At 39.7% G+C, this 20,411-nt stretch overlaps 4 protein-coding genes across 5 annotated transcripts; 1 reads left to right on the top strand and 3 right to left on the bottom strand.

Moving 5' to 3' along the window:
* Positions 1-23: 23 nt before the first annotated feature.
* Positions 24-4,939, top strand: phykpl (5-phosphohydroxy-L-lysine phospho-lyase). 2 transcript variants are annotated; one of them, XM_068325693.1, is made up of 14 exons: positions 24-61; positions 219-291; positions 383-501; positions 1,201-1,360; positions 1,457-1,531; positions 1,618-1,705; positions 1,791-1,907; positions 2,051-2,133; positions 2,210-2,435; positions 2,694-2,848; positions 3,924-4,013; positions 4,119-4,249; positions 4,354-4,398; positions 4,533-4,939. In XM_068325693.1, exons 2-13 carry the CDS (start codon positions 233-235, stop codon positions 4,374-4,376), a joined length of 1,326 nt encoding a protein of 441 aa, XP_068181794.1. In that variant the 5' UTR covers positions 24-61; positions 219-232; the 3' UTR covers positions 4,377-4,398; positions 4,533-4,939. The 2 variants fall into 2 exon arrangements, with proteins under 2 accessions (XP_068181794.1, XP_068181796.1); XM_068325695.1 differs by lacking the exons at positions 24-61; positions 219-291 and having other exon boundaries at positions 386-506.
* Positions 4,940-5,076: 137 nt separating this feature from the next.
* On the bottom strand, positions 5,077-8,643 carry hnrnpaba (heterogeneous nuclear ribonucleoprotein A/Ba). Its single transcript, XM_068325696.1, has 9 exons — positions 8,514-8,643; positions 7,853-8,083; positions 7,319-7,487; positions 7,068-7,226; positions 6,838-6,969; positions 6,659-6,749; positions 6,401-6,556; positions 6,201-6,286; positions 5,077-5,780 (listed from the first exon to the last, which is right to left on the bottom strand). The coding sequence occupies exons 2-8, from the start codon at positions 8,065-8,067 to the stop codon at positions 6,216-6,218; spliced, it is 993 nt and encodes a 330-aa protein (XP_068181797.1). The 5' UTR covers positions 8,068-8,083; positions 8,514-8,643; the 3' UTR covers positions 5,077-5,780; positions 6,201-6,215.
* A 472-nt stretch (positions 8,644-9,115) lies between these two features.
* On the bottom strand, positions 9,116-11,368 carry nme5 (NME/NM23 family member 5). Its single transcript, XM_068326185.1, has 5 exons — positions 11,243-11,368; positions 10,740-10,945; positions 10,484-10,584; positions 9,939-10,048; positions 9,116-9,806 (listed from the first exon to the last, which is right to left on the bottom strand). The coding sequence occupies exons 1-5, from the start codon at positions 11,366-11,368 to the stop codon at positions 9,726-9,728; spliced, it is 624 nt and encodes a 207-aa protein (XP_068182286.1). The 3' UTR covers positions 9,116-9,725.
* A 2,038-nt stretch (positions 11,369-13,406) lies between these two features.
* rack1 (receptor for activated C kinase 1) lies at positions 13,407-16,835 on the bottom strand. The gene is made up of 8 exons (XM_068325210.1): positions 16,621-16,835; positions 15,991-16,162; positions 15,159-15,306; positions 14,783-14,878; positions 14,494-14,604; positions 14,047-14,187; positions 13,726-13,836; positions 13,407-13,522 (listed from the first exon to the last, which is right to left on the bottom strand). Exons 1-8 carry the CDS (start codon positions 16,727-16,729, stop codon positions 13,457-13,459), a joined length of 954 nt encoding a protein of 317 aa, XP_068181311.1. The 5' UTR covers positions 16,730-16,835; the 3' UTR covers positions 13,407-13,456.
* Positions 16,836-20,411: the final 3,576 nt, after the last annotated feature.

Raw genomic sequence — 20,411 nt, 5'->3', positions numbered from 1 at the left:
ATTTTTAAAAAATATATAGTCGAGTTTAACACCAGCGGCATAATTCTACGGTTACCTAGAGGTACCTTTGTACGTTATCAGATTTTTGCAGAAGTGTTATAACATGTCGAAACTTGAAACAAAAGAAGATCGTTACTTAATTTCAAGACTTGTATGAAAGCATATGTTTCAAACTGTGTCGTACTCTTACTAACTGCGACCTTTCGCTGTATCGGCAGACAAATAAGCAAATATGTCTGGAGTTACGCTCAATAAAGAAGAAACTTACAAAATGAGGACGCGACTTATAGGGTAAGGAAGAAAAAAATAATAATTATGCTTTCCAATTTGCTACCATTCACGTGTGAACCGGAGTGACTGACACGCACTGGCTTCATTACAGGCAATCATGTCGACTGTTTTACGCGGAGGACCCCGTGAAAATAGTGAGAGCCAGAGGGCAGTATCTGTTCGACGAGACTGGCCAACGCTATCTGGACTGCGTCAGTAATGTACAGCATGGTAAAGTGTGTGTCACACAGTGCGTAACATGTGATCGTCAATCCAACATGTTGGGTAAAACGCAATAAAAAAAACTTCAGAACAATCCTTTATGGCATATATGCAATTGAAAACAGACAAATAGTTTATTTTAGATGTTTATTTGATTTTTTTTTTTGGTAAATATAAGTGTATTATAAATATGATACAATTTTCACAGCAAATCAGTAACAAATTAGAAGGAAGAGTGTGAGTGATAATATGGAAAAACGGTTTAAAATCATCTATCAGTGCACAACTGCAAGGTGCAGAACTCACTATCCAATCCACAATACTATCAATATTTCTGAGTCCAAACATTCTCAGAGCACAACGAGCATGGCTCAAGAACATTGAATAACTTCATGGTGAGTGCCTCACTGGTGCAAATTAGAAATAATTATCCATAATAACAAGCATGACTACCACTAATTCACTGCATCTCAGAGCAGATCTTCTTTTTTTTTTACTTTGCAAAATTTGTTTTACAGCTTAGATACTTTTCAGATTTTATTAGAATTCCTTTTTCAGCTGAATCCAAGTAACGAGCAGATATTACTGCGTTTTTAATGTTGTGCTAGGTTTTGTTAATAAATTAGTAAGATTTTGCTTGGACGTTACATAAAGCACACACTCTGTGTGACATTGTGTTAATAAATGTTATGCTTTTGTTTATTATAGTGGGCCACTGTCATCCCAGCCTTACAAAGGCTGCAGCAGAGCAAATGGATCTTTTGAACACAAATACACGGTTCCTGCATGACAACATAGTCCTGTATGCAGATCGCCTGGCTCACACCCTGCCACAGAAACTCTGTGTTTTCTACTTTGTTAACTCTGGGTAAGTAATACTGCTAAATATAACAAAATAAAATCGTAATATACTATTCCTAATGAACCTTCCTTACAAATGTTTTTGCATGTGTTTTTCTGACAGATCAGAGGCCAATGATCTTGCTCTTCGCTTGGCTCAGCAGTACACCCAAAATGAGGATGTGGTTGTGCTTGACCAGTAAGTATTTTGTCCTTGTGTGACATATCCCCCTGTGACTATGGATGGACTTGTTTTCAATTACAATGGACTCTCCTTTGCACTAGTGCATACCACGGACATCTTAAGTCTCTCATCGACATTAGTCCTTACAAGTTTCGGAAACTGACAGGACAAAAAGAATGGGTCCACGTGGTGTGTAAATAATTGCAACCATGATTACATAAACTGAGGAACATCACTGGACGTTTGCCTATGTGAGTGCGTTTCGTCCTCCTAGGCACCCTTACCAGACACCTATAGAGGCATATATCGAGAGAATCATCCCAACCCAGGTCAAGCCTATGCAGATACTGTAAAAGATCTAATAGAAGAGGTGCACAGGAAAGGGCGTAAGGTAAGGGTAACCAGATTGGAATCAAACCAGTAGTGCACTTACACAGCATGTATTACCACTCTAACCACTATAGAGACACTCAAAGGTCACTGCGGTAAACGTCTTCAGTATGTAATACTTACATCAAATATCTTTTATAATAGATCTCTGCCTTCTTTGCTGAATCACTACCAAGTGTCGGAGGTCAGATCATCTTGCCCCACGGATACTCAGCCAAAGTTGCAGAGTAAGTAGTAACTAATTTCAGGTTCTGTTATATCCACTACTTGTTAAAATAGTTAAGTCTGTCACATTCTCCACAGATATGTGCATTCTGCTGGTGGAGTGTTTGTAGCAGACGAGGTGCAGACAGGTTTTGGTCGTTTAGGGAGTCACTTCTGGGGTTTCCAGCAGCAAGGGCCAGACTTCTGTCCTGACATAGTGACCATGGGCAAACCGATGGGCAACGGCCATCCCCTGTCATGTGTGGTAACCACTGCAGAGATAGCTGGAGCGTTTACGGCCAATGGAGTAGAATACTTCAACACGGTGACTATGCACTAGTCTGAATGCAGCATGCCTTATGTTTATAGCAAAGAAAAAATTATCAAGTTAAAAATGTTGAATGACTGCTTTCTTAGGTGAAACTGGCTCCCGTGTCATTGCAAATATTTTGATCGTTTTATGCCTACTCTTTATCGCCACATCACGACACAAATATTATTAGTTCCATGTATAAAATTCCAAAAAAGTGACTGTGAAAATCAGCTCTATGAATTTTATAGTAAGCTTGTATATCTAATGCAGTTTGGAGGGAACCCTGTGTCCTGTGCAATCGGCCTGGCTGTTCTTGATGTTATAGAGAAAGAGGACCTGAGAGGAAATGCCAAGAGAGTGGGAGCTTACCTAAAAGACTTGCTGACACAGCTCCAAACACGACATCATATGATTGGCGATGTAAGGTAAGGATCTATTTTATTCAACAATCATGGCATGAGACAGATTTTAAATACCATAAAAAGCCATGAGCTGTCACCAACGCTATTAATTAGATACCAGATAGATATGGGTAAGACGTAATTGATGTCAATATCATTTTCAGTTCTATTGTCATCTATTATCTATTGTGTTTACAGTTTACAAACAAAATAGAAACGAATTTATTTTTAGTGATTAAAACACCTGTTTAGCTATGAACGCCCAAAGGGGACCCCGCCACGCCCCCCAAAAAACGTAACAAAATTCTGGCATTTTTCCCCTTAATTTTAATGGAAAACATCTTGACACCTTGGAAAGAGGTGGAGGATCACAGACAGTGAGTTCTGACCTAGGTTTGCCATTAATTACAGTATGTGAACTGCAGGAAGATAAAGGTTTGCTCTGCACCTCCTGAAATCAACAATTGTGACAACTATCAGCTGACAGTGTGATGAATGAATATGTAGTTAACATCAGTTTTTCAAATAAAGCCTGTTCTTTTACTCAGTTACTATCAGTCTCTTGTTATGTAAAATTAGGTTGCAAGACAGGAACTCTCACATAATAATAGTGTGGTTAGAATGAACTGTGGGATGACCTCATCTTTTAACAATGCATCGTCATGTGTAATTCTGTGTTGAAGCACAGTCAAGGATCTTTTATCATGGCTGTCATCTACATTTTAGTTGTATTACCATTAACATATTCATGAACATTCACACCATGAGATTTACTCTGGCACACTTGTGTTGGATACACAAGGTGTTTAACACAAGACCCTGAGTAGTTTTAGTCCAGAATTGCAATCATTTTTGGCAGAATAAGCATAATTTAAGTTCTTAAAGTTGCTACCCTCATTCTTTTATTTATTAACTCAAAGGATTTGACATTTATTTTACACAAATAATAAGTCCTCAGTGCATCGGTAGTTCCATTTGTGGTTATTCAGCAGGCCACACACGGGTGTCCCTTAAGAATGTTGCATGAACACAAATCACGGGTTCATACATCAACTCAAAGTTTCAAACAAGAACCAACACAAGATGGTTTTTCTTGCAGAGGACTGGGCCTGTTTGTAGGACTTGAGCTGGTTACTGACAGGGAGACAAGGACTCCCGCTACAGAAACGGCAGCATTTTTGGTGAAGAGGTACAGGACTGGAATGCTATACATTACTCATTATATTAAAGTCATCATGTGATGCCTTTGTGCACTTTGCCAGTCACTGTCGTAATGCAACTCCATTTATGTTAGGTTGAAGGAGGATAAAATCGTGGTCAGTACAGATGGCCCTTGGGAAAACGTACTGAAGTTCAAACCTCCCATGTGCTTCAGTATGGAGGATGTGGATCTGGTGGTGCAATGCATTGATCGCCTCCTCACAGGTCAGTAGTAATGTATTCACTTGACACTTAATGTGATGCAGATGATTTTACACATCATATCACAAATGTAGAGTAACTCCTCTGCTTGCTTTTTGTTCTAACAGATATGGAAGCCAGTCACAGTTAACTGGAAAAGGAAGACATTTAAGGTTTGTTAAACCTGTAGAAAAATGTTTAATTGCATCAGACATCGTTAAATGGTCACATTCTTAGTTCAGAGGTAGAGATATGAATATATAATGTTCCAGCAGATGAAAAACAGCTTGTTCTCTTCACTCCTCAGAACACCATGGAGCTCCCCATCGTGGACCATCACTTTGTTGTGAAGTAGACGCATCAACTGTATATTAATACAATCAATAGTCACTAAATGTGTACATATTAGAAGTGCTGAAAGCCACATCTTCACTGTCTCGAAGTTGAGAGGTACACAAAATACTAGAAAGGAACTAAATATTTTTTGGGAGATTTAAATCTGGACTGTAATAAAAGAAAAACTGAAGTAGACTTGTTTTCTACTCCCTGCGGCATTATTGATACTGTAATGACAAATATGAACATATCCACATGTTCTGAATGCACAATACTGTTTAACACTTACCAGAGCCCTAGCTTTACCCCCTGGACATTCACAGAAAAGCTCAAACATGACAGTTTTACATCTAGTGGGGGGGTTTTAACACTCAGCCAGTTATCCTGCAGATGGGGAGGTACTCTCCGATATTCTCCATAACAGGCATCCGTAGAGATGTTAATGCTAATTTTGGTAAAACAAGCAAGCCACATAGCAGTACAAAACATTAACAATAATAACAAAAAGATCCATGTGTAATATAAACCAAAAGTTTATTTCTACCAATTTGCCCAAGACACTAGAGGAATGAGTATCCAGTGAGAGAGGGAGTACCCTCGTACATTAACAGGCTTGCGTTCAGTTGAGTAACACTAGTAAAGCCACTTAAAATTGCAAACATGAAGGGGGAAGAAACTCCTTAAAAGCCAAAAAAAAAAAAAAATTAAAGATGCTGGTTGTCTTCTACTAGTCCATCTGCAAACATTCACTTGACACACAATGAATCATTTGATCAGTTTTAAATCCCTCGTTGAGCCTCATACCCCACAACTGAAGCCATGCAACTCGCATCTTACACTCAGCATGGGACCAAATAACTAAAGATCTAGAAACACCAAACTGAAAAAAAAAAAAAAGTTTTATTTGCGAGCTTTAAAAGCTCTTGCTCCTGTTTGTTTGTTAATCCAGTAGACATGTAAAAATACAACCATACAATACATTAGATTCAAAAAGGTACCAAAAAGTACAGTAAAAATAACACTTCCATTGCTGGAAATGTAAATGGACACAAAACAATACAAAATAAAAAGTGGAAAAGTGACATTTGCTTCCCCAGTTCCTCACTTGATCTGTACAAATGGAGCATGAGTCCAAATTTCTGCCAACTCCAAAGGAAAAGCCAGAGCCCATGTTCGCTGTGGTCAGACCATGGATCTCTTTTTCTTATTTACTTTAGACCTTAAGAAAAAAAACACGGTGCTTAACGTTACTGAGAATTAACGAAATACGGCATGCAGTTACACAGAGACAGACAGGTGCATGGATGAGTTGGACAGGTCAGTGTGAATGGAAGGAAGGGGCACGACACCAGCACCTCCATGAAAGCGGAAAATGGTCCAATTCCTGTTGTTATCGACCACCGACTCAACCCTTATTGATCAAGTAGTGTTTCTAGAGATGCATCTCAAGATGGGCGGACAGGTGGAATGAATCCATCTTTAATAATGATCACAGACCCCCCAACAGCAAGGACTTCCCTAACCCCCACCACAAGACTTGAATGGACTTAAGAGTAGATGGAAATTCTTTGGGGTCAGAAAGGCACCAATGGTTACATCTATGTTTTCATACTACCACAGATGATGCAAAAATGCATACCTGCACTACGTGTGATCAGTATGGCTTGAAGCCATTCTGGTGGCCTCCACGTCTTGGAGTTTTCCCATAGCTTGTATTGCCCTGGTCTGGAGGACAAGAGAAAAAGGGACTGAGTTCTTCTGTACAACAAGGAGGACCAAGAAAATAAAGTTTCTCGCATTCTTTTTTTTTCTTCCCTGGGGGGGGCACTTATCGCTTACTGTAATCGTAGCTACCCCCATGTCCGTAATAACCAGCAGAGTAGTCATAGCTGCCATAGTTGCCATATCCGTAGCCTTGTCCATAGCCATAGTTCTGGTTGTATCCTTGGTTCCAGTAGTTGTTGTTGTAACCTTGGTTCCAGTTCTGGCCCTGGCCTAGAAACAATGAGCGAGCTCTATGTCATAACTAATGCAAAGTATGGAAACACAATTTCAATCTACATTTTTTTTTTGTCCCTGTTGAGAGAACATGCTCACCTCCACGACCCCTTCCACGTCCTCCATACCCACGGGCACCATGCTGCTGCTGCTGGTAGACCTCTTTGGGCTGGGCGATTTTTATTTCACACTGAAACCACCAGAGAACATGACATTACTCCTGGGTGAAATTACCCATAAAATTCAAAGTGTATGAAGACTCTGGGATAGGACTTTACCTTGCTTCCACCAACGTTGTGGTACTTCTTCTCCATCACCTTCTTGACAGGAGCTTCTTCTTTATATGTGATAAATACGAAACCCCTCCTCTTCTCTGTCTTTGGATCTTGTGGAAGCTCAATGGTCTCGATCTGAACAACAAAAAAAATAAAGATTATATTTCATCCAAACAATGTCACGGACATGTGTTTCTTTATAAAATGGGGGGGGGGGGGGGGTCAATATATACCTCTCCATAGATCCCAAAGTACTCCTGAATGACTTCCTTCGCTGTGTCTGGGTTCAGGCCTCCCACAAAGATCTTCTTTACCGGATCCTTCTTCATGGCCATGGCCTTCTTGGGGTCGATCACTCTGCCATCCAGTTTGTGTTCCTTTTGTAGAAGGACCTTTAAAAAGAAATAAAACCACAATTATATAAATCTGTATAAATGCTCTTTTTCAACGTGTTACACTTCACCTATGTTAATGAGGCACTAACCTTGTCTACACTGGCTGAATCTTTGAAGAGAATGAAGCCGAAGCCTCTTGAGCGTCCGGTCTGCTGGTCCATCTTGATGGTGCAGTCGGTCACCTCTCCGAATTTAGAGAAATAATCCTTCAGATCTTTCTTGCTCGTGTCCCAGCTCAGACCACCAACAAACATTTTTCTGAATGAGAAAAAAATCGACATAATGCGCATTACATCTCTAACTTTGCGTGTACGTGACGTGCGGGGGGTGGGAGTGGGGCAGGAGGGCAAATGTACATACTGTTCCGTTCACATACGACACATGGAGCACGGCTGGGAAGACTATGCTAACATCAAGACTTCACATCCACTCAATCTGCGCGTGATGCCGCTGGAGACGGCATCACGCACCTGTCTCCCGCACGTTATAACGCTTCATACTGGCCTGCGCCCATCCCCCCCTCTTACGGCGCCAACAAAGACCGGATGAACAAAGAACCGCGAACGCTGCCATCAACCGGCGCGGATCACGCCGGTGTTGGCGGTGAAAACATTCCTACTCACCCCGCATCTTCCTCGCCTTTGCTGGCGTCGATCTGTCCGCCCTCCGTGCCGCTGTTCTGGGAAGCGTCGTCGTCGGCGGGCCCTTCGCCCTCTCCGCATTCGTTCGCAGCGATCTGGTCGAGTCCCTCTTCTGCGTGGCCGGCTCCGTTATAGTCATCCTCCACTTCGTGGCCGTTCTCTGATGTTTCCATGTACTGTTGCTCTATCTCGGACATTTTTGCGCTATAATACCTGAGATGCGAGGAAAAAAAGACAACCGCGTTATTAAAAAGGAGGACCTCGACGGTGGAACAATCAAGTCGTGCCAGGAACGCTTCGCCATTTACGCGGTGCCAATGCGTGGATTCACCACCATTTTGGCCGTCGTGTTTCGTGTTTCCCACAATTGTTACCGGAAGCCGACAAACCTCAATAGATTAACATGCATTAACGACATTTACTGATTAAACGTACATTCTTTTTGCTGTTCGCGCAGGGATTAAAACGCATGGCCGTCTGCAGCAGACTGATAACACAACTCTAATTTGCAGTTACGTAATGAGACGCCATGAAAGAGGCCTGTGTTCCGTTCACACACACACACACACACACACACACCGCCGTTAGGCAACATTTACAGCACAAACACGGTGAAAAAGACAACAACAGGAGCGGAACTTACGTGTTATTCCAATGAAAAACGTAGCAGTGAGTGAGAAACCTCCTGACTGATCGCTAAACCGGAGAGGTCTCTTCACTCCTCAAGATGGATTCTCCCACACGGCGTCCACTCGTGGTTGGTTTTCGAGAACCGGCAGGAAAAGAGATATGTCTGCGGACCTGCCTTCTGATTGGATGATCAATGCTGCCACTCAGGGGGCTGTCCAATCAGAATGTGCAACCGTTCCGTTAAGTCATTAAAGCGTCATTCTTTGGTGCCGCTTTAGTTACTGTGGAGCAGCGGGTCAGTGTGGTGAGGATCAAATGAAGGACTAGAAGAATGTGTTTTACACACGGGTGTATGAACATTACTTATGATGACAACATGAAGTCATTGTACCCGTTTTGTGTGTGCATCGATCTGCAGAGAGATACTGGATGTAGTTTCCAAATAGGTCAGAAAAACATCAAAGAAATATTCCTCAAAATAGAGTTTAATCATAGTACTAACTAGATGGATACGTTTAATACATGTTATTGTCCAAAATTAGGATTCCTTTCAGATAATGCTCAAGGATGGACTACTTAGCTTCATTATTTTATTAGTTGCACAAGCCGTTAACAGAAAATATCTGATTAAAACAGAATTACACAAAAAAAGAGAAAAGAATCTTCAAAAAGGTGCAGTACACACGACAACAAATGTGCAATTAGTAAAATGTAAAAAGAAAATGTTTGAATGCTTATTGAATCACAAACAGTTCAAGTGGCGACAGCTATGTGCTATACTGTATAACAATCGGATGGGGGCTGGGAAGAATCTCTCATTAAACCTCACAGACATGGACCTCAGGCTGCAGTCTGGCTCTGATATTACTCCAGCCGATTTGTTTTATGATCTGCATATATGGGTATGGAATATATGAGTAGAAAAATAATTTCCCAGGGATCACCATAACATTTTAAAAGAAAAAATAGCCCCCACTTCTGCCTACAACAGCAAAAAGTGACTGGAGCCAGCAGATTGTTGCTCGAGGAGGGATTTCTCATGTCTGGCAATAATCAAATTTTTATTAATCGCCTGTTTATATCAGCTTGTGACACACTCAACCTACCTTTTATTTGTATTGGTAGGGAAACAAAGATGTACTCAAATGCTACATGTTCATATCATTGAATTAGTTTAATATATAACATTGTTTGACATATTAAAATATCTCTTGTTTCCCTCAATTCATTTTGCTTCTGACACAAGGGGTTCGCTTATTCTTGGCGTATTTGGGTTGTTGTTGGCCAGCCACTCAGCAAGCCAAATCTATTGAAAATAAAAGTGTAGGGAACAAAAGTTCAACACTGGCAACCAACAGTAATATTCATCACAAATAGATTGCCATTGAATAAATCCATCCAGTTAAATAGCTTTAAATGTTGAGCTGTGAACACTTACATAAGGACTGAGTGGCTTGTTCTTGCAGAGTTCTATGAGTCCTCGTAACAGAGTGGGATTTACATACTTGATCAGGTATATTTTGGGTTCCTCTAAGGGCTCGATTACAGCTACAGGAAGAAAGCATGCAGTAAATATTGTCATATCACAAAATTGAGAAATTTTAACTTGAAAAATGTAATTTGTAAAGACTGAGTCAGAACATTTTTAGAGAGCTGCCACTTATAAAATAATAAATAAAAGACTGTAAAGCACTGTCACATCAGAGACATTTAAATCAAAATAAAGTATGTTCAATAAGGTGAGACTGTTTTGGAGGACAGTCATGGCCAAAGAGAACCCTACTTTTTGTCTTTTTTCTCACACAGCAAGAACAATTTTACATTTTACGTTTGACTTAAGTTGTTTAAGCCTCACACTTCTGTTACTTTTTATAAACGCATAGCAGTGTCAGCGCTGAAACTACATATTGTGCAGCTCTAATCTTAAATGGTTACTCTTAAATTTTTTACACTAACACCTGAAGAGGCATGAGCATGACTTACTGTTTGGAAACATGAATTTGATCTCTCTTACAGCATCATACATGGTTTCACTGCCATGGAGAGCATTTTTCAGCTCATTGGTGCCATATTTTGCTCTGAGGCTGAGTAATAAACACACAACATTCACATAAACATGTCTACTATTTGAATTTTGACATACATGTATTACAGAAAGATCATGCAACATTACAGAAGTCTCAATCATTCTCACTATCAATTCTAACTCAATCAGCTATTTAAACGATCTCTGACTGACCTCTGTGGGTGAATTTGTCTGGCCTCTTTGCTGTTTTGAGGCCCCATGATGGACTTCCAGTGGGCGATAGCATTGTGACGAGCCAGGGTCATGGCTATGATGGGACCAGAGCTCATGAAGGCAGTCAGTCTGGGAAAGGAGACTTTACCATAATGGTCTTCATAGAAGTCACTACATTGCTCTGGACTCAGCTGCATGGTTCGCTTCTGCCACAGGAAATAACAGGAGACAAATCAATGAAACATGAATTAATGCTGTATTTTAGAGATACTGACAGAAAATTCCATCTTTTACTTCTTTAGTAACAAAATTTTGTAAAAATCCTGTGAGGATTTTTCACTAAAGATGAAAATCAACGAAGAAAGACCTCGCTTTCATCGAGTTCTTATGAATTTCAATGACTGACCATTATGTTCAGGCAACTTTCCCATGATATATGATATATGATACATGAATAAGATGCCAGTCCACGTTATATTTTTGCTAAGGACAATTCAACCAACCTGAAGGATAATGAATCCAGATTTAAGGATAAAGTCCTCAATCTCCTCAGCCTTGGGGACAGCATCAGGTTTAATAATGGCCAAAGTTCGTTCCACATAAATGTGACGAATTGGTTGCTGCTCCATCTCTTCTGCGACGCTTCAAAAGAAAAAGTGTGACGTCAGCCTGGAGCTAAGATACTTCAAAAAACACTTCCAGACCTTCCACGAACCTGAAGTATTTTACACAGTAATGGAAATAATGCAAATACAAACGTTTAATAAGCTACACCGTCTTACATTATTTAATAAGGACCGTCAACACGAAAGGAACTAAATTGTCCGCGCAAGCCTTAACTACCGCTTCACTGTGCTAAAGTTTGTTCAGGTTGCTAGGATACCATTAATAGTCTACGGCAAAGCGAAGGGGTCAATCTGCATGGGTCAAGTGTAATAAATAGCCTTATTTCCACTGGTATAACTGCAATCAATATTGCAAAAGGTCGAGTCCGTAACCAGCAGGCGGATCGTTTAATTTCACGCACAAAACTCCCCTACAGAATCCACTCTGGAAGAATATTTGTAAAGATTGACGATCCAAATATGTTTATCAGCGCCTGTTTATTTACATGCGTTTTCTGGACCCCTTCGAATGACGTCAAACGAAATGAAAAAGACTGCATAAGCAGCCAACGTGGTTTCTGCCTAATATTACGTCAATGTCTGCACGTTCACGAGGTCACATTTAAACTCTTAGCAGTTTAACCAAATGAGAGCTGGACAGGCAGTCTGTATTTAACAGTCACCTCCTTGCACTTAAAAAGTATGCGATTCCAACAGATCCCTATTTAATACTGCTAATTAACTCAGGTCAGCTCATTGATGAACAATCATGAAGCACAACACAAGTAATTTATACTTTTTTTTGGAGCAAAAGTTCGGACTCACCTGGCCATGGTTAGGGTTAGGGTATACAACACTGGTGTAATCACTTGGGTCAACAAGTACCTGTTTTATAGACAACATGCAGCTTTGATGATAGTGACATTAAGGCCAAGGTTACAATGACTTATCAAAGGAATCAAAGAAACAATGAGAAAAGGGAGAAAAACTAAATCCACACTTGACGTTTGACTTAATTACTACCAGTTCATCATTAAGACCGGTGAAATTATTTTGTATCTGGGTATCAAAATTATTGTCCGTTGAAAATTTGTTTTAAGTCATTCAAGATTTTACATTGGTTTTCAAAAAAGTACAAGAATAAAAATCAGATTTATGTCATTTTACTCGGCATCATGTGTTTCCACCGCAAATATTGGAATCGCAAAATCACTCTAAAACTTTTATAAGCACGTTACTGTAAAATAAGAATATATTAAAATGTGTACATATAGTTCACACATATAAGGTACACACACACATATATGTATACATATATACCTATATATATATATATATATATATATAGGTGTGTGTGTATGTACTGTAAAACTGCAGTTGCCCTTTCTTTTGCAACCCCCACTGAGTAGCACCGCTCAGGCTTCATAACCTATGCAATTTCCTCCGGGATTATTAAAGTATCTATCTATCTCTTGAATACTGTACTGCTGATCATGGATAACAAAGGCTAGTGCTATTGATATTGGCAAAAAGCACAAGGCAATTGATGAAAGTGCCACTATCATCGATCTGATGGCAACTGTGCCTCTGTCACCAACTCCTCCCTCCTTCTTTCTTAAGTAATTTATAATACAGTACTACTGTCCAGGTCTACCTCACCTTTTATCATTGATAGCAACCAAAACTCATTTTATTTTAAATTCACCAATACAATCACTTGGACAAGTTTTTTCGTGTCATATTCTCAATAAAGGAGCAAAAGCTGTGTGTAAACTGATTGATTCAAAACTATTGTGTGAATAATTTGTGACTTAACAGTACAGCTACCTGTATATTAATGTACTAGAGGGTCCTGTGAAAAAATACAGGTCCCTGTTCGTAATGAATAAAATAGACAAGTGAACCAAAACGTTTCAGTTCTCTCAACCAATTTTTATAGGCAAGATGCCTTTATTGAGCAAAATACTTCTGGATTTTCACTTAAATATTTGGGAACTCACTTTTGATGTTTGTGTCAAATTACATCAACAATGACAGTGTTAAAATGAAGACAGTATAAATGTTTTTTTCCCAAACAAGTCTTTTATTTAAAGTTGCTTTGAGGACCATCTCTTATCGAGTTCCAATGGTCACCTGCCACACTCTGATCAGGGCATCAGTGTAACCAGCAAACAGGGTCTGAAAAGAGGACACAAGAACACACATTACTCCAATTCAATCAATGTATATTCTGACAGGCCACTAATATTAACTTATTCTAATACCCCTCATATTTGCAGGACTGTCACCAGTGGGCATCAGAGTTAAAAGTGAATGGGAATAATCACCGGGGGGATAGCCAGACGTGCAGTTAAATGTCCTGAAAAGTTGTGTGTCGTTACCTGTCCATCAGCAGACCATGCCAGGGAGGTGCACTGTGGGGGTTCAGCCTTGCTGTTTGTGCTGATCACTTCCTGTCTCAGCTCATCCACAATAATCTTGCCCTCAAGATCCTACATGTTAAAAAAACACCATAGGCAATGCAAATGGTTAGATGCGGCAAGGTATCCATGTTGAATGTCTACATATTCAAAGCAAACTGGTCTAGGTTTGAACTCAGAAACAGCCTCTTTATCATCACGGCATACAGATGGCATTCAAGGTTTCATCACTGCCACTTGTAATTAAATGCCACATAAATATCAAAACACGGCTTCTCTTACCCAGATCTTGATGCTGGGTCCAGTGGCGGCACACAACCAGTAACGGTTGGGGCTGAAGCAGAGAGCAGTGATGGTATCACCACTGTCCAAGGTGTATAGATGCTTGCCCTCATTCAGGTCCCACAGCATAGCCTGGCCGTCCTGGAATAAAGAAGAAACTATTAACCATGTTTGTCATTAATACCTTTCTAAGACACAAGTGAGTCTTAATATAGTTTGTGCTCCACTACTTTTATAATTTTTCACCACAACACAAAGCTCTTTTAAACTGCAGGTCATACTCAGAAACAGCCTCTTTATCATCACTGTTGAACAGATGTTTTAAGATTTCATCATTGCTGAAACCTGCTTGCTTGACTTAATATCAGTGCTTCAGTAGAGTTCATAGTTGATGAAGAACAATCAGACATTCTGGTGCGGTTTACAATAACAACAGTTATTTCATACCCTTCCACCAGATGCACACAGGGAGCCATCAGGAGAAACAGTCACTGTGTTCAGGAAACCAGAGTGACCAATGTGGTTGGTCTTCAGTCTGCAGTTGGTCAAATTCCACACCTGGGGAGTGAAGGACAGGTAGGTTGCATTCACCTTAGGATGTTTAACTATGAAGATTCCATTAGACCATGTACAACATACCATTAACTAAAAACATCACTGAGAATAAAAAGTACATACTTTCTTAAATTTGATAAAACAATCGGCACTGCCTTTTTTTTTAACCACAGTGGAGTACCTTGACAAGTTTATCCCAGCCGCAGGAAACAATGATGGGGTTGCTGCTGTTGGGAGAAAAGCGCACACAAGATGTCCACTCTGTATGGCCTTCATCCTGCACATGGAAGAGGCATACAGTCATGTTCAAATCAAATTTGTGTGTTTGTCTTAACAGTCAAAGGATTGGTACAGTTTCTTTGATCAAGAGGTTAAAAATCTGAAAGCCAGTTCAGATTTCTGTATCACTGGAGGAAAGGACCCTAAGGCCTGATGTCAAAAGCTTGTTTTAAGACGCACGTTTCCTTTCATAACAATTTGTACTTGGGAGAGAATGTTGCTAGAATGTAGTTTATGTGAGACAGCTATTCATAATATGTCATACTTTGACTACTCACCTGGATGGTGTACTTGCAGACACCAAGAGTGTTCCATAGCTTGATGGTCTTATCCCTGGAGCCAGACACAATCTGGCGGTTATCAGCAGAAAAGGCCACACTCAAAACATCCTTGGTGTGTCCAACAAACCGCCGGGTGGTCATGCCACTGTGGAAACACAAAACAGTTCAGGAGACCAAATCTGTCAAATAACTGAAGTGTACCAAGTATGAACAAGTCTGATATTAATGTAATTACAGACAGTAACACCAGAGACAACATGTCACAAAAAATTGTGTTTGTGTTTACACTGCAAAACCTTTTAAATAAGACATATAGAGCTTATATTTTGTTTGGATTATGTAGAATAAAAAGCCAACTAAAATTAACATATTTCCAGCAAATTAGTGAAGTACAAGTAATACAAGCAAAGTTATACAATTCATTTGAATGTCTGATGACTCGTTCTATGCAAGATATATTTAGTGCAAAGAAACAAAAGGTATAGCAAAGTGTGTGTTACTGTCTCTTAAAGACCGACATTTATCAGGTGTAGCTCGACTAATGGTCAATATCTAAAGATAAACTTACAGTAAGTCAACTTACTGTTACAGTTTGAGAAAATGTAATTTTTAGTCAAGTTACTGCGGGTTGATAAGAGTTAAACCTTGACCAAACCTATGCAGAGATAGTTCACCTCATTTTCCCACGACAGACTTATACTGTAGTCCATGCATTCAGAATTCCTAGCAAAGATTAAAACCAAGACACGTTGCCAACAGGCCACTGGGAGAGACAACCAACCCTAAACATCAGACCACCTGGAGTTCATCTCCGATCCTTTGAACTTACGAGCTGAGGTCCCACAGGCGGAGGGTTGAATCCCAGGCACCAGACAGAGCAAACTGTCCATCGGAGGAAATGACAACATCACTAACAAAGTGAGAGTGACCCTTCAGAGAGCGCTGGGGACACCCATAGTTTGTGTCATCGCGGGTCAGCTTCCACATAATGATAGACTTGTCTGAAAAACAAACACGTTTATTAGACCCAATTATTTCATTCATTGCTATGGGCATTCACGTGTAATGCAAACGTTGTGAAATACACCTAAAAAAGAAACATATACAATCCGGCACAAGGATCTTGAACACCATAAAGGTGTGTTATTGCGAATTCCACATATTTAATTACGCTTGATTTTTGCCATCTTGCTAGAGGAATAATGTGGCTATCTAGTTTCACTCCATTTGAATTCAGTGTTAGCTAGCATAGCTAACCGGCCTCTTTCCAGTGGAAGCTACTTGTGTCGACAAAAAACACCGGTAGAACTTCTGGATTCGTGGCGTCACCTTATATTGACCACTTTATTATGGCACTAACGCCAACATCGTCGCTAAATTTATGCTACAGCAGACCAACACCTAGCTGACGTAGGCTACCGAGTAGCCATGTTGGCTTAGCCGGCTAGGAGAACCTCACCTCGGGATGCGGACAGAATCATGTCGGGATACTGGGGCGTAGTGGCAATCTGGGTGACCCATCCACTGTGACCCTTCAGGGTACCCCTCACTGTCATCTGCTCGGTCATGTTCGCGACGTTCGGTGGTGCCTTTACCGCGGATGGAGTCGGATTTTTCAGAGGTTCCGAATCACCTAAGTCCTCATCGCATCTAGGCACAGAGGAAAAGGAAGTCGCGACCCGGATGCGAAAGCTATGAGCAGCGCATCGCACACCCGCAAAGGATTCTGGGAAATGCCGGACAAACGTGTGCAGTCACGTTATTGTCATAAAGTAATCACAGTTTAAGTTACATTTTAAGAATAAATATTTTTGTAAATACAGTAATTGATAAATTGTGCACTTAATGAATTAAGAATATATCATTAAAAGATAATGTATATAAACTTTCCAGATTAAACAACTCACGGATTTCTTCACCGATATCAACCGTTCGTTATAGTTTTTACAGTTCTTGCACAATTGCTAAAACTAACTCAACATCTGAGGTACATACATCTCAGGTTCTGGTTGATTTAGAAATGCAATCTAAAAAAAAATCTTATTATGGATATATGCCACATTTTAATATAAACAGAACACAAAATTGTATTTTACTTCATAAATGAATTAAAATATAACCTTTTGTCACACATATAAATGCATGTAAATACAGTATGTGTACTAACAAACACAACCTCAAACACTCTCAGCTTCTTGACCAATGCATATCCCCACAGAATTTCTCTGTTTTCACAAAATAACATATCTGTTGCAAGTATAAAATGCTTACAATCTTTGTTGAATGTAATTAGTTATTAAAAATCTTCACTTTTGACAACCTTCACCAGCCTTTCCTTTGAAGCTTCCTTACTCCCTGCACGTTCGTATTTATGTGTGGTTCATGTATTTACATTGTAAAGCAAACATTTGGAATGTGGACTAGAGTATGATCTTGATGTAGAAGCGTCACTTGCTCCAGTCCAGATGAAATGTACTCTCCTTTTGTGTATTTTAACAGTGTCTTGCATTAAACTTGTCCCATTACCGTCATCCTCTGGAGTCAGTCCGTTACTACATACTCCTGTGTGCTCATTCATTCCCTCATTCATTCATTTTGCGGGGTACAACCCTGATGAGATGCCAGCTCAATGCAGGGCCACACACAGGGGCAGACACCCACTCACACACAATTCTGGATCAACCAATTCACCTAATTTGTATATTTTTGGAAGTGGGAGGAAACTGGAGAACCCAGACAGAATCCACATAGACAAGGGGAGAACATACAAACTCTGCACAGATTCTGCCTTCTATGTTTATATCACTTTAATTCTTTGAAGGAAATCAGCTGAAGCATTGTCTGCCCCACCACTGTATAGCTGATACCTCAGGTTGTAATATGTTTTCTGGTATGTGACACACTGATCACATTGTTGATAACATAACAAATTCTGCGTCTATTAAATAGTCACATACTAAATTACAAACATAAGATAATTTGAAAATGATTATATTCAAAACATATAAAGTAAGAGTTGCTGTAAACGGTTAAGCAGATGTTAATGTTCACCTCCACATGAGACAGCTGGAATTAATCATGTCACCTATTGTTTAGTCTTAGAGAAAATGAGCTCATTCATCTGTAACAATGGGAGAAATATGAGAACAATTTTGTAAAATATTACTGTATTTGTTTGATACAAAATATAAAAGAGCACACTTATGACATATCTGAAACTTGGAAAAAGAAACAGCACACACTAGTACACACACTAGTACACACACACACACACACACACACACACACACACACACACACACACACACACACACACACACACACACACACACACACACACACACACACACACACACACACACACACAGGAGAGAAAGAATGTACTGTATTACATGTTCTGTATTTACAGGGTGCTGTAGGTCAAAAATTGGTCAAAAAAAAACGGGGGTGTTTTTAAAAAAAATCATAAATAAACAATCAACAGGTCTAATTCTTTTTAGGTTAATTTTAGGCCCTATGAGCCTAAACAAAGAACAGTTGAACATTCATATTTATTCATTCATTCATTCATTCATTCATCTTCAGTACCCACTCTGTCTGCTGTCGTGGGTCGCAGAGTTGCCGGAGCTTATGCCTGTGAACTTGGGTAGTGAGGCGTATGACACTCCGGGCATGATGCCGGTGCACCACCGAGGCATGAAGGGTAGACAAACACACTTGCACACACCCTCACACTTATGGACAATTTGAAACCGGCCAGTTCAACTGAAGTGCATGTTTTTGGAGGTGGGAGGAAGCCAGAGAACCCGGAGAGAACCCACGCAGACACGGGGAGAACATGCAAACTCGAACCGCCTTGCTGTGTGGAGGCATAACTAACATTTAGGAAAGGGTTACTCTGAGTGCTCCTAACTAACTAACTAACTAACTAACTAACTAACTAACTAACTAACTAACTAACTAACTAACTAACTAACTAACTAACTAACTAACTAACTGATTTGCTGAAATGATGATGGGATATCTTGGTGCCTTCAAAGAGCTATTGGAAGTCTGTTCAGATCAGAGCAGAGAACTTCGATTTGATCTGAGAAAATTTAAATAAACTTTAGCTGTGTAGCTGTGTAGACTAGTTACTTGATAATTGTAGTTGCATTTAAAGATCTAGGTACGATTGATGGTGGTTAGTGTTGGAAAAATGCATTGGTTTGTCTTAAAACATAATTGCAAGGTTAGAAGAAGTGGGTTAATGGTAGAAAGGAAGAGGTGCCAAATTACATTTAAATATACCAGAGATACATACCAGGGAGTGGTTTCCTTATTTCACACAGGCTTCTTTGTCCAATAACTATTTTATGTAAACTGATTTTCATTGTGTCTCCATGTATTTTAATAGTAACATAATTCTCTAACTGGCTTTGCAGATATGTCATATAAGATATGAAAGAGATATGGACCGTCTGAACAGACTCATCCGCAGAGCGGGCTCAGTGGTCGGGCTGAGCCTGGACTCTGTGGATATGCTTCTGGAGAGCAGGACCATGTCTAAAATTAAGGCCATCATGAACAACACCAGGCACCCCCTACACACCACCTTCTCCCAGCAGAGAAGCACCTTCAGCAGCAGACTGCTGTCACACAGCGCCTCCACAGAGAGGCTGAGGTCCTCCTTCGTGCCCGATGCCATCAGGGGGTACAATGACTCTCTCAGGAGGAGCGGGGGGGAGGTGGCGAGGTCAGCACGGGGTTGAAAATGGATTTAATTAATTTAATTTAAATTTAATTTTATACTGTTATATATATATATATATATATATATATATATATATATATATAATTTATTTATTTTTTATACTGTTTAGATTTTATTTTATACTGTTTATATTTTAATACTGTAATATTTTTAAATTTTATACTGTTTATATTTTAGTTATAGTTTAGTATATAAGTCCTGTTAGTGCTGCATGTGTCTGTCTGTTAGTGTAATGTATGTCTTGTGGTATGTCCTGTGATGTCAGTGTTTCCTTTTCTCCTGGTGTTTATCCAGTATTATTTGTTATGTAATGCCTGAGCAGTGGATATATGCAATTTCCTCCGGGATTAATAAAGTATCTATCTATCTATCTATCTATCTATCTATCTATCTATCTATCTATCTATCTATCTATCTATCTATCTATCTATCTATCTATCTATCTATCTATCTATCTATCTATCTATCTATCTATCTATCTATCTATCTATCTATCT

The sequence above is a fragment of the Antennarius striatus genome, chromosome 10 (genome assembly GCF_040054535.1).
Source record: "Antennarius striatus isolate MH-2024 chromosome 10, ASM4005453v1, whole genome shotgun sequence".
Lineage (NCBI taxonomy): Eukaryota > Metazoa > Chordata > Actinopteri > Lophiiformes > Antennariidae > Antennarius > Antennarius striatus.
Note: the sequence above shows the minus strand (reverse complement) of the source record. Positions and strands in the feature narration are given on the sequence as shown.

Excerpts from the sequence above, each read along its gene's own strand:
- phykpl (XM_068325693.1), top strand. The coding sequence starts at position 233 with ATGTCTGGAGTTACGCTCAATAAAGAAGAAACTTACAAAATGAGGACG. Across the intron at positions 1,706-1,790 it reads AAAAAGAATGGGTCCACGTG|GCACCCTTACCAGACACCTA; the intron begins GTGTGTAAATAA and ends TCGTCCTCCTAG. Across the intron at positions 2,134-2,209 it reads TACTCAGCCAAAGTTGCAGA|ATATGTGCATTCTGCTGGTG; the intron begins GTAAGTAGTAAC and ends CATTCTCCACAG.
- hnrnpaba (XM_068325696.1), bottom strand. The coding sequence starts at position 8,067 with ATGTCCGAGATAGAGCAACAGTACATGGAAACATCAGAGAACGGCCAC. Across the intron at positions 7,227-7,318 it reads ATTCAGCCAGTGTAGACAAG|GTCCTTCTACAAAAGGAACA; the intron begins GTTAGTGCCTCA and ends TTCTTTTTAAAG. Across the intron at positions 6,970-7,067 it reads ACTTTGGGATCTATGGAGAG|ATCGAGACCATTGAGCTTCC; the intron begins GTATATATTGAC and ends TTTGTTGTTCAG.
- nme5 (XM_068326185.1), bottom strand. The coding sequence starts at position 11,368 with ATGGAGCAGCAACCAATTCGTCACATTTATGTGGAACGAACTTTGGCC. Across the intron at positions 10,946-11,242 it reads CTGGATTCATTATCCTTCAG|AAGCGAACCATGCAGCTGAG; the intron begins GTTGGTTGAATT and ends TTCCTGTGGCAG. Across the intron at positions 10,585-10,739 it reads AGACAAATTCACCCACAGAG|CCTCAGAGCAAAATATGGCA; the intron begins GTCAGTCAGAGA and ends TTTATTACTCAG.
- rack1 (XM_068325210.1), bottom strand. The coding sequence starts at position 16,729 with ATGACCGAGCAGATGACAGTGAGGGGTACCCTGAAGGGTCACAGTGGA. Across the intron at positions 14,879-15,158 it reads TCTGCAAGTACACCATCCAG|GATGAAGGCCATACAGAGTG; the intron begins GTGAGTAGTCAA and ends TTCCATGTGCAG. Across the intron at positions 13,523-13,725 it reads CATGGTCTGCTGATGGACAG|ACCCTGTTTGCTGGTTACAC; the intron begins GTAACGACACAC and ends TCCTCTTTTCAG.